Source organism: Opisthocomus hoazin, chromosome 6 (genome assembly GCF_030867145.1).
Source record: "Opisthocomus hoazin isolate bOpiHoa1 chromosome 6, bOpiHoa1.hap1, whole genome shotgun sequence".
Lineage (NCBI taxonomy): Eukaryota > Metazoa > Chordata > Aves > Opisthocomiformes > Opisthocomidae > Opisthocomus > Opisthocomus hoazin.
The window spans coordinates 61797444-61824606 of record NC_134419.1 but is presented as its reverse complement, the minus strand read 5'-3'; the positions used below and the strand labels follow the sequence as shown (position 1 = coordinate 61824606).

Sequence of the window (27163 nt, the reverse complement as noted above, 5' to 3'; positions counted from 1 at the left end):
ACTAAACAAAGCTATTTCAAGGTTGTTTAATAATGTAATTTTATTCAAATTGTATTAAATGATGTATTTACTATGTATACTGTACCATTTCATAACAGTACTTTGAAGACCCAAAGAGGAGTTAGTTATCCAGAACATATCATACACAATACTTCAAACAACAAATACAGTGACACATTCGACAAAAGCCCCCTCGGGCAAGTTGCATACATGTAAGCAGATTGCTGCAGATTGGATTTGACTCTCAACCAAGCTTGCAAGTTGACAGAGAATTAACCTTTAAATCCACCTTCTTATCTAAAGAAGCCTTCATGCAAGGCTACATTTATTTCTCACTCAAGGACACCCTAAGTACGTCCTTGTACTGTCATCTATTATGTAAGTACAAACTGTTTCAAATGTAATTATGTTAAGTGATAGTTGTAAATAGAGTTCTCAACTTCTTCATATGAATGCATGTAAAATGTTCATATATACACCGCAACCATCTCTGCTGTTACATTTTCCACATCAAATATTTAGTATAAATACTTTCTATAAATATATCTACAGTGGGAAGTACTTCTCAAAAATATATTTTATACAACGTTAACTTTGCTCAGATTAACATGAACATTTAATTAAAAAAAGTTTGTCCTTTATATCCAAAGTAATTTTCATCCGACAAAGAAAATAGCCACTGTAACTGTTCATGTGACAACTGTTTCTTTGGAAACATAAAATAAAGAATGTTTAAAGTTGTGATGTAATTTGAAGAGGAAGATGAATCCAGTAAGTTTCTCAAGCAATATACATTCCTTACTTATATATTTAGGATTACACTTTAAAGAAGGATTAACATCCAATCAATGTTAAGGAGATCAGAAACCACAGATAACATACAAGTCACATGTACACGTCAAGTAGAAAGCACAGACTTTATTTTTTACATCAAAAATTTCACCAATCAACCAGATTTTTATAAGTGGAATTATCAGTCACATCATATTCTAACTAAAATCTAAAATAAAGTCACAATGAACTAAACTTTTCTAAGGACTAGGGGAGACATTTCAGATATGGTTTACTCAATTCAAGCAAAATACATATTTTATAAAAACTGAAATTCTCCAACAGCATTTGAAAATACTTACAGAGACTAATACCCAAATATTAAAGTCTACGTGACCAATACATTTAAGGCTATTAACTCCTTGTTTAATAAATTAGAAATATGAATATATTAAAGTGTATGGCTTTAAACTAATAACAGAATCTTCCAAAATGTCCCTTTTCACAAATCTGACAATAACTGAAGTTTGGGATAAAAGCCAACTTCCTTAATATAATGTCAATGAACTATATTCTTCTCTGTTTACATCCTTCCCGCTTTAAGTTTGGGTGCCATATATCTTTTGCACTGAACTGAAACAATTACTTCTCTTATTTCATGGGTATACAGCCCACCACAAGAAAAAGAAACTTTTTAGACCTGAAGCCTTCTACAAAGATAACCTACTGAGGTGGTCCATATGAGTGACTGCAGAAAAAGTATGCTGGCAGGAAGAGGTCTCCGGTCTCCAATTATGACTGGGTTTCCAGACTTCTATCTTGACAATTCATGAAGAAAATCAGCCTCCATCAATATGAAGTTTCAGAGAAACAAGTCTTGAAAATACTCATCAAACTCCTCCTCCCTGTCAAAAAAAACCCAACACACACAAAAAAGTCAAAGGCAGTTCTGCTTTGGATCTGTACCTAGGAGATAATCTTTGTATGAAAAAGATTCAGCAGACTTCTGATTAGAATTTGTAGCTCGTATAGACCATTTTGACTTAATATATTCCAATAACTTTCACGTTTCCCCCCTTCTGTGCAACGGCAGTGAGCTGACTGTTACGATTTGTCTCTAAGATCGTTAATGGTATGGTAGGGGGTAAGACAGCAGTGGCATGGCTTTACATGTGTTTCTCCCCCAGTCTTGTGTATGTCTCCTCTTTAAAAAAACATACTTAGGTTCACCACATGGAAGGAGATCTGACATAATTCTAAATGTCAGAATATTCAGTAAAACACTCAGGAAAAAACCTCTCCCTTTTCAGTTCTGAATGGACACAGTCTGTTTTACTAGCTACAAGTTCACTAGATCAAACTAACCGTGATTTTTCATCTGCTTCTTGTAGAGGACCTTTCCAAAAGTCAGCATCTGAAGGGCCATCTTGTGCATCGCTGTTATCTGAATCTGTTAAATAAAGTGCTTATGAAATAAATTTTAAAATAATTTATTTTAATTTAGATGGCATAATGCTAGGAGCAATGTTTAATTGTAACCACGAGAATAAAAAGAACACTTTACTTTGCACAAAGTAAAAACAAAATCATTTCTGATATTATTCAATACAGCACCAAAAATACTCTTAGATATCACGAACTAATTTTTTGGCCCAACATAACAACAATCATGTCAAAACACTGATCTTGACACAACAGCAGCAAATTCCTAAAATTCCTAAAATTCAGAGTTTATAATCACAAGTACAGAATTACAACACAGTTTCAATTCATTATATTAAATGAATCAATTATGCTACTTCTATTTGAATGACAACTTTTATCAGTTGTAAATTACCATGTCAGAAAACATGGATTACTGCATAACAGTTTCGTGTAAGTATACAGAAGGGGTGAAAACCAAAAAAAAATGTTGTTACCAGAAATATGCCCTGACCTAAAAAACCCCAATCTTCCAACAGAGCTTTCCTGACAAAACAGAGACTTAGGGCATGGTCTGAGACTGCTTCAGGTCTTCCTGTATTTCGCTGGGAAAACGTAGGTGCTGAGGATATTCCTAAAAACGTACAGCACAGCAGAGCAATCAGTGGAAACACTCAGTCCCTTCTAGACAGTCTGCAGCAAGAATTGGCATGACCAGGAGATGGGGCTTGTTTCATCAAAAAGGAAACTGGGGACTGAGATAGAGAGACAACCAGTGCCTAAGGGCTCACGGAGACTGATTCCACCCACAAGAAGTAGGTCTCCAAGGTACTACAGGTGGTAGCTGGAAAAGACTTCAGTTAAAGCCTAGGATTTACTTAAAATCTATTACTTTTCTGAGTAGAATACATAATAGTATCATCCCCTGAAAGGAAATGGAGTAGTTCTTATATAGCAAAACTACTTTCTTTACACAGCACACGTAACACAGCATATATTTGCATACCTGGACCCATGTAATTATTAACAATGTACGTATTTTTGAACCCTCTACTCTTATATGGAATAACCTGACCCCTTCTTTTTCTGATTATTTCCATTATGTTTTCTGCCCACATTTTTATTCCTTACTTAAAAGATTTCCTTCTAAAAAATCTCTTAAGTTTTTCTCCAAGAATTTGTAAGTAATTATTTTGACCCTTCATATCTCTGCTTGTTTTCACACAGCATTCTTACCGTCTTTTAAAATATCAAAACTGCCAACGAGTAAAACTAAGACCAATCACAAATGACCATGAAATAATATAACTTACTACAAAAACATAAAATACAGAAGATATTCAAATACGTTACCTTTATCAGAACTATCTGACTCTTCTGAAGAAACCTGATCTGGAAAGAAACATCATTTAAAAAATAGTAAACTTATCTTCATTTTATCTGTTATCTTAAAACTGTTTACAAAGCTATTTCTATCACAATATATTACACATAAACATGTGCACATGCACGCACACACCATACATTCACAGAAAGCAAGCAAACACTGAAGTAAGATTTTGTTTGCATGAGTTCAAAGGTCATCAGTTTGAGCTCAAATACGTTATCCCAAAATCTGTGGTGTAAAAAGGTTATCTAACATTTCCAAAAGGCTTTCAACCCCAAAGCCTCAAGGAATTAAATACTTCACAGCCCTTTACGGTATGCAATGTCCAATTCTTGGACAAATTTTCTTTGCAATGCATTTTTCAAAAGGCTCTCCCTCTCTGTAAAATGTAAGAAATTTACCTCCTTTTTTATCCAAATTTATCTTCTCTGTGCACCTAGGAAATTTACGTAAGAAATGTATCTTTTTGACTACCTGAGTTACACAGTCAGGAAAGTTATATACCCATATTTATACATAATTACATATCTATATCTATACATATGTAGCTACAGCAAAACTAAGATTCAATTAACTTACCTGAATATTTAAAAAAATCAAAGGTCTTAAATTTTAATTTACCTTTATGGGTCTTTTTTTTTGACTTCTTTTTTGCTGAACAAGATAATTTTGTCTTCTTCATTTTTGGCTCTTTAGAGTTCGGTACGTCTATGCTTCTTTTCTTGTGTGCTTTGACTTCTTTCCTCCTTTAAGAAAAATGAACGTACACCTTCTCTGTTATACATACTCCTCAAGCAACAGTAAATCTTAAACATTTCAGTCAGTCAAACAGTTCTCATTTTTTCTGAAACCTATCACTAGTTGAAATGAAAAAATGAATTTAGTTAAAATGAAAAGTGTTATAGAAACACTAGAGCTCTACAGCTAAAGACAAAGGACAGGAAACGCTAAAGCTGCTAAAATGACATTGATACAGGCAACAAAATCAATGAATTGGCAATCAAAGATTAAATACAGAAAATAACTTTATAACATGCCAAATTATTATTTATATTGAAATCTTATTTTTTCTTTTAGCAAACAATTCTGTATGTGTGATGAGAAAAACACAGTTAATAAAGGTTTTAAAATACATTTTCATATTTGATAGTGACAAAACCTGAGGTAGAAGAATCTTAAGCCTAAAAACCTGCTGCAGACTAACCACCCATGTATTTCCAACCACCCATGTATTTTCTTTTCAGCATTACTCACAGGCTTATTGTATGAACATAGGCTAACTTTTCCTGTTTCTTTGCACAAAGAAGTCACTAAAATTGTTTCAAAGTAAGTATTATACTGCAGTTGACAAAGAAAAAATGTTTGACCATGATTATTCTGAATTCGAGTGGTTTTACAATTTTAGTTCCAAAAAGAAGCAAGACAAATCAAACTAATCTCACTGAGTTAATACTCCTTCTTAATATGTGCCTACACAGTGCCTTAATGAAACTGAATATGAACTAACTTTTGAAATGGATCAATGAACTATCTTGGATATATCCATCTAGATGCACATTTGATTTGTGTTACTTTAAAAAAGAAATCCTCATTTCCTAGCTCAAAGGTTTCCCTTTCATATGCTTTTCAGGTAATTGTACGGCTTCATCACTGAGCTGTGCAACTAAGTTAATGCCACATCGAGATTCAGAAAATCATAGAAATTTGGTATCTGTAAGATTATAAATAACAATAAAAAAAGAAATAAAAATTCAATGCACAGTCCTTTGGCTCACAGATATAACCACTATTTTTAAGAAAAGGAAAAGCATTTCAGCTCTTAAACACAGCAAGAGGGAAAATCAAAAAGACTGTTTTGCATAAACCTTCAGAAAAGAAAAATAATCACTTGGCTGAAATTAAGCAAAGGAAGCTTTTGTGGGGGTGGGGATGGGATTCTTCCAGTTTGAGGGATTTTGTACTTTCATTAGCACAACAATGTCTAACTCTCAACAGTGTCACGCCAGCAACTTTATAGGAACTCCAGAACAGAATCTATTTCAGCATAAATGTAGTTCCTAATCATCTAGCTGAAGTTTTCCCCCTATTTGTTGTTCATCATAACTGTAATCTATCAGTAATTCAGCCCCCATATTTTCAAAATAATTCATTACCGGTGATGAAAGTTTAGTTTGTAGGAACATTCTGGACATAGTCCTGAACAAGAGAGAATGAGAACATTACATCCATGTATTTGATAAGCATAATTAACAAAACTTAGTAATACATACATAAAACTAGGCAGAACACTATATTCCAATTTCAGTAGCTTTTCCTTCATAACAGAAGTTACAGTGTAATTGCAGCCAGGGTTGACAAAAATACCACAATAAAAGTCTTCAGTACAAACCCAGATTGTACTAAACTGGACAGAGATCACAGGTTTAGCACTGGAAATTATTCATAAAAAAGTATCAGTGCTTGTCACTTACAGACATCCCATTTTATAGATCTTTGTGGACAGATCAAACTGTTCTACAATTATACTGAAGAGCTGCAAGTCTCTTGAAGCTTTGCCAGAGACCAAGTGCTGCCAGATTCAGTGCCTTGCGCACAAAAGAAAAAACACTATTAGCTTGTTTTACACCACATAGCTGTGTAAACTGTGATAAGTTTAATTATCTGATGAACATATCAAAATGTACACCACATTAAATAATAAAATCCCACTCAAGAGCCAAGACAGGAAAAGGAAGTGATTAATTAAAGTTAGAATTTTTGAAAGAAAACATAAGCGTTAAAAATAAAATTGGTAGAGCTGGAAGTGTGCAAGAAGTTGCCTGGTCCCAAGTGCTAAGAACTCCTAAGCCACATAACTGATTAAGCAATGGTAATGATGAAACCCTCCTTGCAATGCAGTATTGTCTGTTAAAACTGGACATGCTTGTATAGAAAACAGCTTATGATCAGTTATTCTAATGTTATGACACCACCAATTCTACAGCATGAAGTGCTCACCCTGTAACAACTTTGTCATATATGATAAAAGTCGACCTCTCTAAATCAAGACCATCATACTACCTGTAATTAATTTAGCAAAATTATCTCCTATTCAGCATTTTCCATTTTCCATGACCTAATATCATTATCATTGGGTCTCACTTCATAGCTTTAAAAGCACAAGATACTTCTTCTAAGTGTACGTATCCTTAAACGGCTGACTTACTCAATTTCACAAGTGCATTCCTCTTTTCACCATGTTCAACGTAACCGAAATTCACCTCCCAGCTCTTCAGACCTTCTTTCTCATCACAGTGCTTATTTCCACAGGAAAACTGGCCTTTAAAGAGGTCAAAAACAGAAAACCATGGTTCAATGATTAACAAGCATAGGTCTGGGGTTGTCACCTCCAGTTTTGCTCAGTTTTTGCTATTAGTTTTCCAATTCTTTCAAATAAAAAAGCCCAAATCTAAAAGTAACATCTCGATTAAGGAAACAGTAACAGCTAATGCCAAAGCAATCAACCATACTTTGCATATTTGCAAAGAAAGGACATAACTTGAACTGTGTTTTACAATGTATAGATGCAGGCCTATGTTATGAAATAATAAGCCTAATACTGAACTCTGCATGTCACTAGGATACATTCTACGTCTTAAATGATTACTTATTTAACAGAGGCTGATGGATCAGGAGGTGCAATTTAGACATACATCTGTAATGATATCAAACTATTCAAAGTATCATGTACGTACAAAATTAAGATGCCCATATTCTTATTACCTTAATAGTTTACCTGATATACTGGTCATACAATTTGTATTCGAATGACTTTCCATAAACACTTTTCTTTTAACAAAAGCAAATCCAATTCTATGAGAAACTATATAGCAGCTTTAAAAGCTTCCTTGGGTTTACTATGTTAAAAACAACACTAATTTCAAAACAATTTGCACATAATCAATGTTTATGCGACTGTGTTCCCAGTATTGCAGTAATAAAGATACATATATTCCCTTTGCAGAAGACTGATTTGTATGCAGAGCTGGTGGTAAGGATGTGTATTAACAGGATCACAAGCAGGAGTGCTGGTGAACGATTAACCTCAGAACATTCTGCTTAAGCTGTTAACCAATGGATTGGCAGTGTCCTCAGATACTTCAGTTCTGCAATGTAAAACCACCTGCAGTGCTAACACTTCAACCAAAAAATCCCAGGACTTCCACAAAAAAAAAAAAATTACAAATTAAATATGTTTAACCCTATGAAAGTTATGGCTATCAGTACCCTGTGTCATCAGGAATAATTTATAACTGTTACAAAGAAGTAAAAATCTACAAGGAAAAATTTGTACTATATAAAACTTCCTGGAACTTAACCAGACTCTGTTTACTTCACATCTTCTGAAAAAAAATCCCCAAATAAACCCAGAAAAATAGGCAGAGAGAAAGAGAGATACATCAGTTTTATTTATGATTAGCTGCTCTTTACAGTATGTAAAAGCCATTTTGGATATTCTACATTTTGGCTGTGAAGCTGTATGTTCAAAACAAAACATAGCTGGAACAATTTCTTCAAATTGCTAAGGCAATTCTTAGGTAAACCAGATTTTGACTGTGTAAAGCACCATAATTCTGTGCCCTTACACATTTACTCACACTTATGATCACCTCAATATTTGAAATCATGGTGGGTTTTTTTCCAGTAGATCCCTGCTCCATGCCATACACACATATAGACAGCCAGGCTTCTCTCACCCCCCTTTCACACATATTCAAATCCTGACTTGAATACAGAATTCCACTCTTTCTGAGGGCTTTTTTAGTAGTGTTTATCACTCTAGTATACCTAAATGTCATAAAAGCATTAAAAACCATATTTTTGCAAAGTAAGAGATCATTACAATCCCCATCATGTATATTGGGAACCCAAATCAAAGGGAACTATGGACCAGATTACTCAGTACTTGAAACATGACTTTTCCGATAGTTAGATGTCCAAGAAACAAAGACATAGAAACCAGTGTGCTGAGTGGACAGTTACCTAATTTCACCAGCAAGAAAAATCTATGTCCAAAATTCCATTTCTATCTGAAGTCTTGTCACCTTGCTGCAAGCTGCAGGGAAGTTACTGCCTTCATTTTCAGAATTGTAACTCCTATAATCTGGCTGTTAAATGTGTGCTTTCAAAAACCATTAGCACCTTCTGCTTCTTGCAGAAGAGCTGAATAGGCAGAAAGTGTAAGTACTACAAGCTAAACAAAGTACTGAAAATTACTAAGGAAACCTAAAGAGCCGAAAGACAGACTTTAATGCATTTTGATCAGAATTCAGATGTATCAGACTGGTACATGGATACATGGTGCACTACCCAGGTATTGATAATCTACCTATTTTCCATGGAGGAAATTACTTGGAAAAAAATTAATGGAAATGTATTTGGAAGAACATTTGTTTAAATAAGGTAAAGCATATAATACGTCTATTTATGTATATATAAAATAGGCTAAGAAAGATACTACTATGCTAAAACAGTGAAATGTTAGTTCAATGAAACTATGAAAAAAACAGAGACTAGATCGATTTGCAGGTATTAAACTCTATTTTGCCAAATTATGTGTCAGGTTTGAGTATTTTACTACTTAATCTACAAATACAAATAAGTAGAAAACAGCAAATATACCCACACGTTCAGCTTTGCTCTTTCTGCTTATTGCTGAAGAAGTCCTATTTCACCTCTACCCAATGAACTTGCTACCTATTTTCCTACAGAAAACTTTTAGCACTATTGCCTTTTGCCTAGAATACCTTTTATTTTAAAATTTTATCCTATACCTTACTATTCTTGCTTTGAAAGTAGAGAAAAAGTACTTGGGAATGCATGTCAAATGTATTTTTTAAATAGTTTAAAAGATTTTAAGGATTTGTTTTCAGACCAACTAACTCATCTGCCTACTATTCACTGATTTACAAAATTTAAACTAGGGCTTCTACCTAAAGATTTTAATTAAGACAATGACCATGTTGTGGAACCATTTATTGAAACTGGCAACATATTACACCATTTACTGCCATTAAGGTTACACTTTAAATTTAAGAAGATACAACAGCAATCTCCAATACGACCTACTTTCAAAACACCTATGGCAGAAGACTGGAGTGGGAAAGAAAAGAAGAGAAAGGAATAATCCTAGCATTTACAATGAGTAATATAGGCGACACCTCTCCTTTCACTTGTCCTAACCCTTCTTCTCCATGACCTCACAAAGACGGACCTCGAAAACAAAGCACCCAAACGTGAGTAACCCATTCCTATGCTCCCTTCTCAAGATACCCCAAACCACACCACGGTCCAATGGTTCTCGCCATTGCTGTTATTGTCACAGCTAAAATAAGCACACGCTCTCCTTTTTTTCGTGTGAACTATCAGACACATAGGTATTAATGCTTTATTACATTTAATTAAATACTACTGATTTATACTTAAAAGTAGCAAAAGAAAGGCATTAAAGATTCATGCCTTCTTTTAAATGGCTATATGAAACAGTGCTTGAAATGAGCGTCTAATACACGAGAGAAGGCTGAATTCTTGCGCCCCTTAGTGGTGAAAGGTACTATTTCTTAAGTCTTTATTTGTACGCTTTCCATCAGGATTTCACTAAAAAGCTTAAAACATGTAATTCTGCACTTTCTCCCACATTTTTAAATCTGGAGTACCAGATATTAAAATTACAATTATTTTTCCCCATGAAGACATAATTGTTCATAAATTACTCAATTCTCATTTAATTTTAATTTTTTTTAAATATTCCATAAAGCATGTAACAATATAAAGTGTAACTATCCGTTAATATAATCTGTAGTGCTGAATGCAACATATAACTACAACTACCTTCAGGAGCTTTAACCTTTACAGTTCAAAAACCCCCCCATCATTAATGTTCACACCTTCTCCTGTGAAATATAACCTTTTTTTTTAAAAAAAAAAAAAAGTGTATTTCTAACTTCTTGTAATATATTATAATAAATAGAGCCGTTTAAAGAGCTGTTCTGATCAACATATCACTCCATGCAATTTTCTTGAGTGTGCATGCATGACTTCTGAAAACCATACATGTGTAGGAAGATCTACCCACAGGAATAGCAATACACTCACACCATTTTCTCGCTTGTTCAGCTACTTGAAAAAGTCCCTGTGCCTTGGCCATGGAATAGGGACCACTGCGCAAGTCCCAGTATCGCATCAGTAAGAACTCACACACAGCAGCAGCCAGAATAAGGTACGGATTTAGAAACAGGATCGCGAGACATGACAACCATTCCTACTGATTCCCACTGAAGCTTTGAAAAGCTATTTAGCCTAAACCAGACATCAGACATGGAACTTCAATTAAAAAGTTAACATTTTGCAAATAGCATTGGAGAAACTCTCAAGAAAATTGTTCCCTGAGAAGAAGTATTGAAATATTTCAGTTAAAGGTATCAAAGACTAATGAGGTAAATTAGAACTACTGGAGAAAAGCAGCTAAAAGAACATATCCGTGAAATTCTACATTATCAAATGCATTATGTTGGTGGTCATTACAAATCCAATCTTGTGAAAACAAACCACATATTCTCTTAGTTTTCATATATGCAGATCAGTGTGCACTCTAGAGCTATGTGGCATAAAACAGCAAAGTTAGAAGTTAGGTCAATTTATTGTCCATTATTATCTGATCAAGTTATCGGTATTGTTAAATACTGTCTAAGAAAATTATGTCAAAAAGCAGCAAGAAAAGCATTAAGGAGAAACATAATATAAAAAGGAGGAGAGCATTACCTTTTCCTGAAATTACTTCTTTCTCGTGTCGCCATCTAAATCCAAACTGTCAAGATAAGAACCACAATTAAGTTGTGAACAGTCAACGTATTCAGTAATGTAAAGACTAATTTCAGTTGATTGATGTCTTGCACATGGTTCATCCATTCAATTCTGCTTAGTAAATTTAATTTATTTCCCTGTTAATTAAAATATCTCTTAGCCTCTGCCCGCCAGTGGGATTCCAATTTACATATGCAATTCAAATTCCAGTAGATGCTGTTCAGTACTGAGCAGCAACTTCCTAGAAGGCTTCACAGCAGGCAGAAGAACAAATAGGAAATTAAGGCAGACTGACTTTACTACATACTTCATTGCAATTTTGTCCACACTAAAAACTGAGAAGACCACTGGAATACTGAAAAGTCATACTAGCCCGTACCAATGGATCAACTCTTACATCCTAAAGACTAAGACAAAAAAAAACAGTCGAACAACTAAGTTGTATTTCTCTGTACATTGCCTAGAAACTTCACATGTAGATAACCCATGCATTATTTTTGTTTTCCAGTAGAATCTGCTTCATCCTCTCAAAACGGCAAGTAGCCTAGCGAAAAGACTTAAGATGGAAAAGAGTGAGAACAGCCTGGGAAAAACAATTTTATTTTCACTAACAAGTAGAAAGAGGGGATAAAACTCAAGAGGCACACAACTTCTTCAAAAAGGGCTATCATATTTTTATTTAAAATTCATGAACGCAGGACAACAACAAGATAAAATTGCTGCTCTATAAGCAAAGCGCAGAAGAATCTGAACTTCATGTTAGAAGATGTGGAAGGAAGACGGGGAAGAAGGGTTACAAAACCAGAAGGGTATAAAGCCCATCTTTGGCATATGAGTTCCAAAGCACCCTTTGGAATATGAAACTTTTCTTGGTGCACTCACAGACTGAACCCACACAAACACGCATTTTGTAGATGCAGTGGCATAAACTCTGTAATATACCAGACTGATTTTCAATGGTTTTCATCTAATTTTAAACAGTGTACAGAAGTACAGGTATCTGTTGCTGTGCGGGGTCTTTAATGTTGTTGATTTTTTTTTAATAAATCATAATAATTCTTTATCTGAAGGACAACAGCATGGAGTTCTCATACATGAAGTGGTACGTGGTTCAGAGAACATCAGAAAACACAGGGAAACAGAAGTTTTGGCTTTTAAGAATGTGCCATACTCTCATACAAATGCTTTGCATTTTAATAACAAAGCTGAAAAAAATGAGCAGAAAAACATCAGTAGCCAAATGTTTTGTTGGCACTGATTTTCCCCAAGTCAATATATTACATAGAAGATGTCTAAGAAAACAAAAAATTTGTACACCAGCAAAATATTTGCCACTAATTTTCAAACTGGTATTACAACATAAACAATGTTTTCACACCTACTGGTTTCACTGGTTAAAAAAAAAAAAAAATCACAGGAGAAGATCAGGTTCTGTTGTCATACTGTGTACGATGACAGTTTGCTAAGGCTGGATCAGGCTGTGTTTGGCCTACTCTAAAAATGTGCAGTGTGGTCTAAAGTACCATTACACCACTCATGCTTCAAACAAAAATTCATCAATTTTAAAAACCAAGAACTGTGCTGAACTGTTCAGTGAAAAGAGAATGTAAAATACATCTGTAAATATAGAATTCATAATGGAAACCAGTGGATCCACAGAGTGATGGTAACTGGTTTTGCTCTTTTAAAGGATATTTGCTGTTTTACAGGGTATTCTGATTCTGAAAAGTTTATGATGCAACTGAAAAATACTGTAAGTTTATGATTAAACTTCAACAGTATTTTGTCACGAATTTTGCAAGTGTCTGCTGCTGGCAATGAAAAGTTAAAAAAAAAAAAAAATCAACCTTGTCTGCATGTATGCTTTTTCATAGTACATCTACTTCACCAATCAGCAAGTTATCTATGCTCGCTTTTGCTGCTGAAGTACACTTTTATACAAATTTTCCCTCACAGTCTGAGCTTGACTCAATAAGATATAAATCAGATTATATCCTTGCAGAGCATTTCTGTAGTGATATCAAGAAAAACAGGCAAAACAAAAGAAAGGAGGGAGGCAGAACCACCTGTAGTACATCTAGGACAAAAGTTGTCCTCATCCACGTTAATTTTTGCCGATCATTCTTCCACCAACTAGTAGTAAATGACAGAGAGCGACCATGGCTAAGGTAAACATAAAATAAAAAGTAAATGTAATTTAATTGCTCTAAGCTAAAATATCAGGAACAGATTAAACTATGTAGGAAAACTAAAAATTAGGGTAGATTCTTCAATAGTCGGCCTGCAATATTACGGAACGCGAAAGCATGGTCAGCAGACAGCATTTATTCTGCCTCACCTTTGTTAAACGAGTTCAACAAGATCCTAAATGAGCTATTTCTACAAGGTAGACCAAGTTCAAGTAGAAGAACTCCAAAACAGGTGCTTTAAAAGAGTATCAAATGGCTAACTTCATAAAAAATTACAGTTTTAAAAATGTGAAATAGTGTTTAATATCCACACACAACGAAATTCCTAAATTAAATACGGACTGTTTGTGTGATACGCACTGGCTGCAGCAACAACTAACATGTCCACAGTCATCTCTCAGAAAAAAAGAAATGTATGAATGTAGACAACACTGTGGAAAAATACCATTAGGTATTTTAAATATTTTTCAGACGAAAGTCTCCATGCTGCAAAACAATGACAAAAGCAAACATTAACATTACCAAGTGGAAGACAAGTTGGCCTAGAAATCTGAAAATTATCTGCAAATAAAAACAAAAGAATAAAATGTATTCTGTTTAATGACCAGGTGTCAGACAGATTTCACTTCTTAGCAAACAGGAGACATTTCCAATCTGTTAAGCTACAAAACAAAGTACAGATAGCAAATACGAACCTTTTTAGGAAAGTAAGAAAACAAAGAGAAGAGAACATTTCTAGTCCAACGTGCATCAAAGTGAAACTCACATGCAGAGCACTCTCCCTTGCTGCATTGCAAAACTGACAACAGAACTCAACTATCTGACAGTACAGACCGTCATTTATCAGCCTCATATCTTGCAAACAAGATGCGCTGAAGGTTCAAAGACAACTTTGACCTAAAAAATTCTCATCTAGGGAAAATGTAAGGAGTAACAGATACATCACAACCAAGAGCTGTCAGTGCACACTCTTCCAGTGTCTCTAAGCAGTCTCATACCAGAGGGTCACCTTGGCATTTCTCATTAAAAGAGACGGAAAAGATTGTATGTCCTAACTACACAAAGAAAAGTGGGACTGTGGGTCACAGGGTCCCATCTGCCTGCAGTGCCAGCAAGCCAGGCGAGTGCAGGTGTGCACGTGAGTGTGTGAGTGCCAGCAAAGACCAAGCCAGCCTAGCCATCAGCTATGTGAAGTGGCCTGGGAGCAAGGACAGTGAGTGGCTCTCCACCAGCCAGCTCCGGGTGGGAGAGCACCTGTGTATCTCCAAGGATGAGAGCACAGGGGGCTCTGCTATGGGACCAGAGGAGTCCCAGACATCTCTGCATGTGCATATGCGTATATGCATATGCATGCACATCTGTGAGTGAAACAGTCTGGACCAGAAACCGGAGCACAGCTGTGGCTGTGGGGGTTCATATGTCTTGGGGCTTCTTGCTGTTTTCTTTTGAGCTTCAGTCTTCGACGTGTTCCGCTTACTTTTCAGACCTCAGGAGAGCCCCTCCCATGAAACTGGTCCTTATCATTATCCAGTACCTAGCAAAACAGTGTTTCTTCCGAGAAGAAAAGTTATAAATGAGACCTGAGCTACAATCTCTATGCAGAGGTCTTTAGAAGAATTGGTTGGCTAGAAGATTTTGGCTAGCAGCCAAAAAATTACAGTTGTGAAGACAGATGACTATGTATTGCAAGTCTCAATCTATGCTATATGTATATATACACATATATATAAAACCTCACGGAAAACTGATCTCCAACTTTACTTTGATACCACCTAGCAGGATACAGAGCCATAGAATCACAGAATGGTCCAGGTTGGAAGGGACCTCAAAAGATCATCTGGTCCAAACTTTCATGGGAAAGGGAGCCTAGATGAGATGATCTAGCACCCTGTGCAATCGCATCTTGACAACCTCTAGTGATGGGGACTCTACCATGTCACTGGGGAGGTAGTTCCAGCAAATGAATGTTCTCATTGTAAAAAATCTCTTTCTTATATGAAGATAAAGCATCAACAACTATCATATGAAAGGCTGGCCAGCTGAGAAGCTTGTTACCCACCCTACACCTCTCATAGCACCAGCACTGCAAAACAGAAGGCACAAGGGGCTAAAGATACTCAACTTCCAGTTTCTGGAAATGCAGAAAAAGAATCAAGGCAGGAAAAATCTGAAAGCATAGACTGCATGCCATTGGTGTGAATGGGACCAGCAGCCTATTTCTGACTTCCAAGAAAAAAACCTGCTTTGACATCCTTCTGTACCAAGCATGGGCACGGATAAATCAGTAATTGAGAAAAACACCTTTTTTTTCTATTTTTCTAAGAATTTCTAAGAAAGTAGTCTCACATGGTCAGAGTGTATTTGAGAACAGAAAGCATAACCTAATATAAGAGAACAAATTACATGACACAGCAGAGTTATGCTGACATGACAATTCCAAAAATATAGGTAATGACCTGTGAGCATAAACAGGAATGCGGAGTGACCTCAAAGTCAGGACAGCCACGTTTGAAGTCTGACAGGGAAACACTGTTCACACAACACACACACACAAAAAGGAAACTGGGGCAGAACATTTTCCCACAAAAGACAGCAAACATGTGGAAACTTGGCACAGCAGCGAAAGAAACAAAATCTGTAAGCATGCTCAATGGAAAAATTGGTGGGGGGGGGCAGAGGTTGAGGGATATGAAACAGCTATATGAAAATAAAATACAATTTACTCAAAAATAAAAAGAAAGACATCTTCAGCATTTTACTTTTTGTTAATTTTTGCATTTTTCTGTTCCAATTTTTTTTAGAAGATCGTCTTCTTTTCTGCCTAATATTAAGAGTTGAAGCCCAGTCCTTGCAAATATTTACCAGTGAATGTAATTTTCAATACTGTAAATAGTCTCAAAGAACTTTATATAGACACTGTTTGCAGGGCTGGGTTGTTACTATGTTCTAACAACACTCAGACACATATGAGTTCAGCAACGCTCTTTGCAAAATCACAATAAAAAATTCACATATTGTTTTGACTAAGAGGTTAGTCAGCCAAAAAATTGGACACGACAAAGGCTGTCCTGGTTAAGAAGAAAAAACAGTGCTAGAATTGGGCTGTTTCTCTTAAGAAATTCTATTTATTTACAAAGAACATACAAATCCTGTTTCTATAAACAGAAAAGAACAACTAGCGAAAGAAGTTGCTTTAGAACAGTCATTTCCAAAACTGTTTCTGCCAGCATTCAAGTACAAAACTCTCTCTTTCTAGACTTGCTGTTTTTTTTTTTTTTAAAAAAAAAAAAAAAAGTAACATTTCCAGTGTTTTTTTAGGCTTCATCTAGTGCTTCTCTCCAGGCTAACCTCTCTAGCCTTCTCTCCTTAACCTCTCTGCATTTTCTGCCTTTCTTACACACAATGTACCTCTTCATAAAAAAACAACCAACAGAAATGCTCCTGTTCCCACAGAAGCACATTTCTGGGGCAGTGACAATGCTTGGATTCAAACTGCTGCTGCTTATTAAATAACTTGACAAGTTCTCACAACTGTCCTTCTAGGGAAGGGGTACTAACATTCTGGTTTCACAACACATCCACGAACATAAGGCAATTTTTGAAAAAGAACATACTTTAAACCCGAGACGATTTACAATAATAAATGTACCTTATTCTCTTTGTATCTACCAAGATCTGCTATACAGTATTCTTTGAACAATTTATCGTAATACTTCTTTGCAAGCCTCTTCTCCCTATAACAAAAAGTATTATTTTTTTATTAAATATAGAACATGTTACAATTCATTCTACATTGTAACGACATTCGCAAGACAAAGACATGTTGTTTCATCTGAAGAACCCAAGTTGCAAAGCTAGCAGTGTAACAGAAATACGCTCATTGAGCCAACGGGTAATTTCCATAAAACTGGAAAAATAAATCTAAAATATATCTACAGCACAAATGAAACTACACTTTTTCAAACTAGGCTTCCTTCAGAGTTTTCAGGACAGTCATTTGGATCTCAGAGAATGCACAAATATTTCTTAGTTCTGTCATCGATTCATTATGCCGCTGAGAAATACTAAGATATAAAAGACCTCCTAGAGGTCTTTCATTTCTAAATGCATTAAAGATTAAAAAATGATCACTAAGTATGCACAGTACTTCTTAATTAGTAGGGGGCATCACAAATTTAGCACAAGTGATCTAAAAATAACATATTCTGTAATAGTTCCAGGTACCAATTCATGTCTGCTTCATCATCTTCATTCCACAGGAATCTATGGTTTTCTCTAATAACATCAAGATCCGTCTTGTCATTTGCTCTATAAAAGGACACATTTTTTTTAACACAATGTAACATTAAAATGAAAAGTCAGTCAAATAATAATTTGGTAAACATCAGTATTTCACAGCTGTAATCTCCACCTCACCGCATAATGGAATATATTGATATGGAATAAAACTTTCAAAAAATGTATTCCCTGGCATACCTTTTCCCAAATGAAAAATTCACAGTGGAAAATGGCCACTGAAACTGTAGATGACTTGACCCTGTCTGAAAATACTTTTTAAAATACTGTTTATTGAAGACAGTAATGTTAGAAGGCAGTTACAGATAGCTCTAAAGAAAGTTATCATTATTCTGGACAATGGACAGCAGTTCTGCACATTTCGGAAGTATTTCAGATTGTTACTTTGAAGGGACTGCCAGCTATTTCTCAGTGTACCCTCAATTAATGCTCACCTGTCATCTTTCCTTTTACGTAACACAACGAGAATAATTCATCTCATGGTTAAGTTTTTATATAATATAAAAATAACGGTGCAAAATGAAACAGTGCAGTTCTGTGGTTTAGATATCTATAATGACTGTAGTTACTATTTGAGACCAAAAGAATTACTAATTTGATACACAGCTACATCCCCCTCTCCCCCCAGAGCTATAATATATATTTAATGGCTTTACATTAACAGGGGATCTTTGGGGGCATGAGGGGAAAGACTGTAATGGTTCTTACCCAGAACGTCGGAAATCCTCTATTTTGCCACCATAGTATAAAATGTAGTCATTCACCAACTTTTTATGTCTTTCATACTGAATAAAGCAATTAAGGATTGTTTCAGAACTTCTTTTATCTTACTGCAGTTTAAAACTAAAAAAATGACAAAAACTTTTTATATACTTAACAGAAATAAGTTCTTTTCTCAAAAACAGCTCAGTAATTTCCAGAAAGGAATTAATTAGCAATTTTTCTTAATAACTGCTTATAAAAGCTACTTTCCAAATACAAGAATTAAAGGCAATTTCATCTTTAAAACCTCATTTAGCTGCCAAACCTTTCTAAAACTGCCTTCCTTTCTCAAAGATGCTCTGTATGCATATACACAGAAACTGGGTTCACTTTTTCAGTTGTAATTTAGACAACAGCTTCTTAGTACTGGAGTTTTGGTTTAAACTTTTTTGTATTTTTGTTTTATAAAAATAGTCTGGCTACTAAAATGGAACAATTTATTACCTTTTACCATCAACATACAAATAAAAGTTAACTGCTTTGCTTTGGAGATTAAAATCACGGGAAAATATGTAATGCTTTTTTTAGAACAATTCGGCCCCGGAGACATGACTTGAAACACATTTTGTATCATAATTTAAGCAAAAATATGTAATTACTTATGCAGAAAATAAGCCTCTTCACAGACAAAACATTATACACAGCTACTTAAAAATATTTTCAAATAACTTGTATAGTGTTTCTGAAGCAGCAAATTAGGAAATACACTATCTCCTGGTACATATCCTGGCAACTACTGCCTCAGTGTTAGCAATTTGTATCAACCCACTCTTTTGACATGCATTAGAATTTTATTGAGAAAACATTTTATTTTCCAAAGGCCCCCAAAAAGTTAAGTTAACCTCAGTATTTGTCTTTTTCTTTCTTTCCACCACATACAGAAGGAATATAGAAGCAAGTCCAGAAGGCTTAAGTTAAACTAAAAACATTTAACACAACATACTATTTTGTGCTGCCATTTGAGTGACTGGGCATTAAGGCTGCATAACAGTAAAGGTTCTAAATAGGAACCACTCAAAAATATTAGCAGAAACTCATACAAGTCTCTACACAATGAGTTTAGTAGTCATTCAAGAATATATGGGCTTTTTTGTGGCGAATGACAGTTTACAACGTCAGTGGGACTGATCAACATATGCCCCCTTTACAGGCATATGATGGTTGATATAGTGCCTGGTCAAATTCTAAGCAGGTTAGGAGAAGTTACTTTCTGTTTACTGGAGTTTCCAGATTTAAGTCAGTGCTTCCATATTTCATTAGTTTTTACTTTCCTATTCATTAATCGTTACTGCTTAAGAACAGCTATTTAAACAAACAAGCAAGTGCTGGTATTTCAGATGCACTCAGTCAAAACATGTAATGACTACCTCAGGTGAAAACTAAATAAAAGGAGAAAGGTTGTAAACTAAAGAAGGTAGTAGTTATAAAAGTAGTTACAAATTATGCATGAAATATGATTAAGAGATTAAAAAAATAAAATAAAACTGCACATGCTACTAAATAGGCTTACATTAGAGCACCTGCAGAAGGCATTACTGGACATAAGGCTGTTTTGAATACACTTTTGATTTAACTAATACATTCTTAAATTGCCAGTAGAGATGTATTTGTCCACAGATAATAGCAGCCTTATGCAGAATTATGTTTCCTATAAACTCAACTGAAAGTGCAAATGTCTTTGTGCCAGTCTAAATAAATGTCACTGTATAATAATTTTGTCCCAAACAGAACAAATGAGCATACAGGAAGAATCTGGAAATGCTTCTACTGAGTAGAAGCGTTCACAAAGACATCTTGGCAACAAAAAGAAGCTAATTTGAAGAACTACTCAGTATCCGGTGCTGCACTGGCAACTGCTGTGATAACTGAGAAATCCCAGTGTTTCACCATATACTGTGTCCCATCTTCAAACTTCAAGAAAAACAAAACAGAAGGATACGGCGTCCATCGCTATTAAGTGAAATCTTCTTTTTCTTGCTTCTTCCCTGTTAATAACAAATGTGTTTGAGTGAAAGCTATCTTTACATCACAGGAAAAATGCCTCACAAAAGCAACAGATAAAAGATACCTGTCCCATTCTTCAGCTGCGAATTGTCTGTGAACAACACTGCCTTGTTTCACTTTTTGGAATGGCTTTATCAGAAGGCCATCTTCCTTTATACTAAAGGTAGGGGGGAAAAGGAAGAAAAGTTAGTCTAGAACTTTTCATAAGCAATAAAATTTCCATACGCCAAACTCTGCACTAACTTGAATAACAAAAACTGTTATATTGCTAGTTTCTACACCAATAAAACCAAACTTCTGAACAAACATCAGCTTAGACTTTACTTCATTTGCAGAACAAAATTGGAAAGGCATTTGCTTACAGTTAGCATTTAAAGAAAATAGCTTAGAAGATAAATTTGTAACATTCATTTTTTTTCAATATTAGCACTATAGAACCACAATGAAAAAACACTGAAGATTCCTCAGTTTCACTCTACATTTAAAGCCCTCTATAAATCTCAGCTACACAGCCAAGCAGGAACAGGAAGGACAGTGTGTTCACTGCTAAGAGTGACTGCTAGTAACCCTACCCCATCCTTTCATGCCACACCTCATTAAACAGCTCTGCCTCTCTTAGTGCAATCACAAGAATCGCCAATTTAACACTGAAGTACTGCATTGTGAACTGTACTTGTCAGTGGGCAGCTACAAATACTTTCAGAATTCAACGAAGTAATAAAAAGTTAAATATAAAGTGATGTATTGTAGCTAGTAAAAGGTATATTTAGTTAGTTTCATTTCTCAATAGAGGTGAATAAAAGATTTTTCCATAATTACTAGCTGGCAGAAAGCATGGAAGTCAGAAACCTGTAGAAAGTGAGCCAGGGAATTTATGTTTCAAGCTATGGAATATAGGACTCTAGAAACTAAGCGTATCATTTGCTCAAAAGAATCTGTAGGCACAAAATTCCCATAAGGAGACTCCATACAACAGCAATATGGAGAAAACTTGAGACTATTCTTTCCCTTAAGTGAAAATAAGTATCATCACACAGCAAGAAAAGGATATATACATATACAGTAAACCCCCATTAGAGCCCTACGGGGAATCAGCAGCAGTGTGCCAGAACAAGGGTAATGATGGTATTTTTGAAAGGCTCCTGATGGTTAGCTAATATTCCACCTAGAAATTGGAATGGCATAATGAGTAATGGCCTTTAAAAGAAAATGAAAACTAAACAAAACCAGTCACTGTTTTAATGGAGAACAGCTACATTTATAAAATAAATGGAACACCACAATGCCTGCTATTATTCCAATGATTAAAACACAAATTTTCTTCCCAGAATGCAGACACTACAAATCCCATTCTTTCAATGTTACTACCAAGGAAAATATGCAAGAGTCCTACGAAAGTTTCCAGAAAGCCCTCTTAAATAAAGTCCAATAACAGACCAAGGAAGAGACAGAAAAAGGTAAGAAAAATATATATAAAACATAGGCAAAATGTTCAGTACAGTGCAGAAAGTGTTGAAGGACTATGGTGCCAAAGCAAAAAAAAAAAACCATAAATAAAATAAAAATCTTAATAATGAGATCAGACTACACAATTCAAGGTCACTAATCGTACGAACCACTGAAAGAATGGCAAAGGTGATCTCAAATAAGAGACATGCAGTTAAATTTCAAGGACTGAGTACAACACAATTCACCAACTCCCAGGTCTCCTCACAAACTAAGTAATAAACAAGAAGCATCAGTTTTTCACTTCCTCCAAGCAGGTGTTTTACATCTACAAAGCCTGCCACCACTTGGCCTTTTTTGCCTCGCTGTTTCAGAAGTTCCACGTGTCCTGATGGGTCACAGTGAAGTGAACAGCGCAGCCAAACCCCAGCAGTTAATACTAATGCTCGGAAAAATGAAACACTCTGCTCCAAGAACTGAGGGGCATATAGACACCAGATGGACATGGCAGAATGGATCATAATCAGCTGCCCCCGGGAGACTGCATGCTTTGGCAAGCTTGACACGAGGAGTTGCAGGAACCAAAGTGACTGATTTTTCAAAAACCATTTCAACACCAGACTTCACGTACCACCGCATAATCTTCTATACACAGTAATAGGCCGTTTGCACAAAATACATAATACGAAGTGTGAATTCTGTATTACATTACCTTTTAGTCTTTTGCACAGACTTCTCCCCATTCTCCTCATCGCTAAAATCAGAATCATAGCCTCCATGGCCACGTGCCTGAAAATAATAAACGACAATGCAGTCAATATACCTGCTAATGCAATATGGACATGGCGTAACTAGAAAACAGTACTGTCCACCATGCATAAATAAAACTGAGAAAGACAGAAAGCAAGCAAGCGAGTGCATTCTCACATGTCTAAACCAAACCAAACTCAACAGACAATGCAGACCATATTCCAACTAACACAAGGCAGACAGACATCATTAGTATGTCAAAAGATTGGTTTATAAATAATTTATATGCAGATGTCCCCGTATTTAATCTTCACATAGATGCAAATAACCAAAAGGATGATGAACATCTTTGTTCTTTACTTTCAAACAATCTCACTTATACAAGAAAAAGGTGAGTATTTTCCCCAGGAACTATTCCTTCAGAAGGCTGGGGGACAGCAATTGATGCGCCCACACTATAAACAAAGAAAGATGAGAACAAAGCTTTCTTGAGCTGTGGTACAGCACTTTAGATCATTAAATCTTACATTGGTAGCTGGAAAGCTTATTGAAATGATACCTAAAATACAGAATAAAAATATGCCTGCAAAAATGTACCATCTAATCAGCACATTTCTATCATGAAATGAAATCTTGTCCACACACTTTGGGACTCCTAGGTCAAACTAATGCATATAAGAAAACCAAAATATCCCGTATCTTAATGCAATTAAACAATCAAGCACTGACTGATACCCAGGTCCTTCACCTCCATTTTTCAAGGCACAGTTACATGTCCAGTTGTTTCAGCAGAAGTAATGGCTTCAGTAGATTCCATCTCCTCTCCCTCAGTCCTACTCTTGTACCTCCCTTCCAGTTGCTCAGTTGTGAAACTACACATGAACCAGATCAAACAACTCACCCAAATTACAGATGATCCCATCCAAAAAAAGATCATTTTAACCCCGGTAAGTTTCCATCCAGAGTCCCCCAACCAGCTATACCAGCCAGCTGGAGGGGCAGCACAGGAAGAGAACAGCCAGAGCTGGGAACTGTGTAAACCAGCATTGACACCAAAAAAGCATTTACACAAATGGAATATTTACACAACTGAGCTGAAACCACCAAGACGGGTGGTTATTACACATCTGCAAGAGGAAAGGTTCAATACATGCTTCCTAAGTATCTTGGTAATTCAGACTGTGGATGAGAAAAGAAACTGGGTTAGAAAACCAGTGTATTTGATTCACTGCTGCTGATTCCCACATTACCTACAACCATATTCCTCCTCAGACAAAAATCAGAGAAAAACAAAATCTGCAAAAAGACACATCTCTTCCAGATGATTTTGATGAGGTGCCTTCTCTGGATGCAAATGTGTCCCAAAAATGCCATGTTGGAGAGAGTCAACCGTATCCTCTACTGACACCAACAACTGGTCTGTGTTGTGCAGAGTATGTAAAACACTAACTTTACACACTGATGGTCAAGGATCGATTTTTGTGCCAGGAGACACAAAAATGATCAGTTACCAAAAAAAAGTGCAGCAGATGTCTGCAGCATCTGGTCTAAGTGGGCCTCATGCACTGGGTGCAAAAGAGCAGCAATGGTGCGAAGCCCTCCCAGCACAGTCCCACGACAATTCCCAGTTCAGATGCAGGTCTCCCAGCTGACGTGGTTCTAATAGCAAGCCTGTCACCACTGTTATTAATGAAGCTTACGTGGTCTCTAAAAAAGGCTCAATACCAGTGTGCAGCAAATACGTTACACTTGGCCTCTAAACTTTACAAGTATCATGGTAATCCAGGAATGTTTTCAAAAGCAAAAGTAATGCTTCCCAGATGAACACTGAGGGCTTCCTTCACACTCGAAAGCAGAGAAAGTTCCAGCCAACACAATGTGCACAAAAGTCAACACGAGACAGACGAAGTACAAAAACAGGCAAGACGAGAAAATCTCAAATAAAAGGAGGTTTTCCCAAAGTGGTTGCCCTTGGATGATGGGCCCCAGGAAAGAAGTAGATGTGCTCAGTAATCAGCTCCCAACTGATTCCGGGAATTAATAGGAAAAAAAAAAAAAAAAAGCTTCAAAAAAGGCTGCTCCAAGAGAGTCACACTGCAGGGCTCTCAGCCTTTTGGAAAGCTGTGACTGAATATAAGGGCCGGCATGGCTAAGGACTGGGTCCTGAGAGTCTGCTCTTCTGACAACAAAACTCTTCAGAGCTCCAGCCATTCCTCTGAATCACTACAATTGCTCAAAAATAAACTCAGGGTGAAAAAGAAAACAACCCATGACTCATGTCCTGACACTTCTAGGTGAATCCTTCTTCGAAGGCAACAGCGGGATGGACAGGTACTGTACTAGAAGTGGGGTTTGACATTTGATATCAGTAGCTCCGGCCATGTTGGACGGCATTGGTGGAGACCGGGCTGAACAATCACTGACCTGATGCCTTCGGATGACACCAAGATAACCTGACTTTTAGGTAAAATGTAAAAATGAACTCCATCAAAGAATCTCATCCATAACTGGATCCTTCCGTTTTGGAAGGACAGTGTAAACAGACTCTTGCTTAATGCAGTGAAATTTCAAGACTGATTTCTCCCCTTGGAAATTGCCAAGAAAAAATAAAATAACTACTTTCACTATTTGATAAAGCCTTTCATATAATCTTTGCTTTGATGGAATTAGTCAGAAACTCAGATGCTTTTAGTAAATTAGTAAGATAAATACCAAACATTCTATCAAAACATGAACCTGAAAGCTACGTAACTTAAACAGTACGGTGTGTTTTGTCTGTCACACCAACTTTGAGCTTTTTTTTCCCCAAACCACAAAACTAGATCAAGTACCAACATGCTTTGGGATACATCTAAATCACTGACATTTAAGTAATCCCAACACTGGATTAATTAGTAGTGGAACAATTGGAGACAGAACCAAGCCCACAAATGTAGGGCTCCTAAAAAATGGCAGTTTAAACACAGCAAGTGTACGAACGCTGGACGCAACTGACAGCAGAGAGAGGAGATGTCATCTGCTGATGTCAACACAGGTCACTGTGGACTCCCCAGCACTGCACCTGCAGGAGGCACACCCAGAAAAGGCACCTCCTTTAGCCCTCTCCACTGGGGTAAACGCACACAGCGAAATGGACACATCATGCATTGACTCCTCATCACAACATGCAGCTGAACAGAAAGACAGTTTGGAAAAAAAAACAAAACGCACAAACAATCCCACACACAAAACCCGAACTGGTGGCTCCTGACCTCAGCCCTAATCTCGCTACCCGCCTCACCAGCGTCCCTCCCACCCCTCGCTTTATCTGCCCAGCACACAGGGCTGCGCTCATCTCTGCTCACAGCGTGGACGCAGCCCAAAAAAGATCCAAGTGCTCATTCTGGTACAACCAAACTATGCTGGAAGGGCCTGAAGAGAGCACAGGATCTAGGACAGGGCTTGAGGAGCATCCTTGCTAGAAAAAGGGTGCCATGCCGGGGGTCAGCAGGCTTCCTTCCCACCTGGATGACATCTTTGATGCTGCGCAACCCCCACCTGGGGGGAAAAAACCTGAGAGTGAGTACACCTAGCTTCAAACCTACTCTTCCTTGTAAAACCAATTACAAGTATTTGCATACACGGTACAGTGAACGTATTAAAAACGAAGACACCCTAACGAAGCAAAAAGACACCCACAAGATACTTCCCCTTTATTAAAGTTCTAAAACTATACAAGGAGAAGCAGGAGTAAAGGGCAGGTAACGGCAGGCCGCAATGGCGAGGGTTAGAGCTTTGTGGGGCTCCAAGGAGCAAAGCCACACCGAAAGGCGGCCCGCGGGGCCCCGACATGGCTTCCGAAGCCGTTCTCACGCCCCGAAAGCCGCCCGGCCCTGTCCCGGCCTGCTGCGGCCCGCAAGCCCCCCCGCCGCCACCGGCGCGGCCCTCGGACGGCCGCGGGGCACAGGCCGCGGCCCCCCGGCTGCCCGCCCGCCGCTCGGGGAGGGCGGCTCGGCCCCTTCCCCGCACAGGCACGGCTCGGCCCCTCCGCCGAGGCCTGTCCACCGCCCGCCCCTGCCGGGCCCCCTCCCTCCGCCCGTCCCTCCCTCCCGGGCCCCACTCACGGCCGCGGAGAGGCGCAGCTGGCTGGGCACCATGGCGGCGGCTGCCGGCTGGGAACGCGGGCGAGGGCCGCCTCCTCCTCCTCCTCCTCCTCCGCCGCCCGGCCCTGCTCGCCGGCCGCTGCGCGGCTCCCGCGGGCCCCTCCCGGAAACCGGGGGCAGAGGCGGAGCGGGGCCGCGCCGGGGGCTGCCTG

The 27163-nt window shown here is 37.3% G+C and overlaps 1 protein-coding gene across 1 annotated transcript; it reads right to left on the bottom strand.

The window, feature by feature from the left end:
• Positions 1–22: 22 nt before the first annotated feature.
• On the bottom strand, positions 23–27148 carry LOC104330478 (protein FRA10AC1 homolog). The gene is made up of 14 exons (XM_075423447.1): positions 26973–27148; positions 22832–22908; positions 20738–20830; positions 20609–20654; positions 18616–18692; positions 17836–17919; positions 17261–17345; positions 11381–11426; positions 6786–6899; positions 5734–5776; positions 4202–4326; positions 3547–3585; positions 2137–2221; positions 23–1676 (listed from the first exon to the last, which is right to left on the bottom strand). Exons 1-14 carry the CDS (start codon positions 27003–27005, stop codon positions 1634–1636), a joined length of 990 nt encoding a protein of 329 aa, XP_075279562.1. The 5' UTR covers positions 27006–27148; the 3' UTR covers positions 23–1633.
• Positions 27149–27163: the final 15 nt, after the last annotated feature.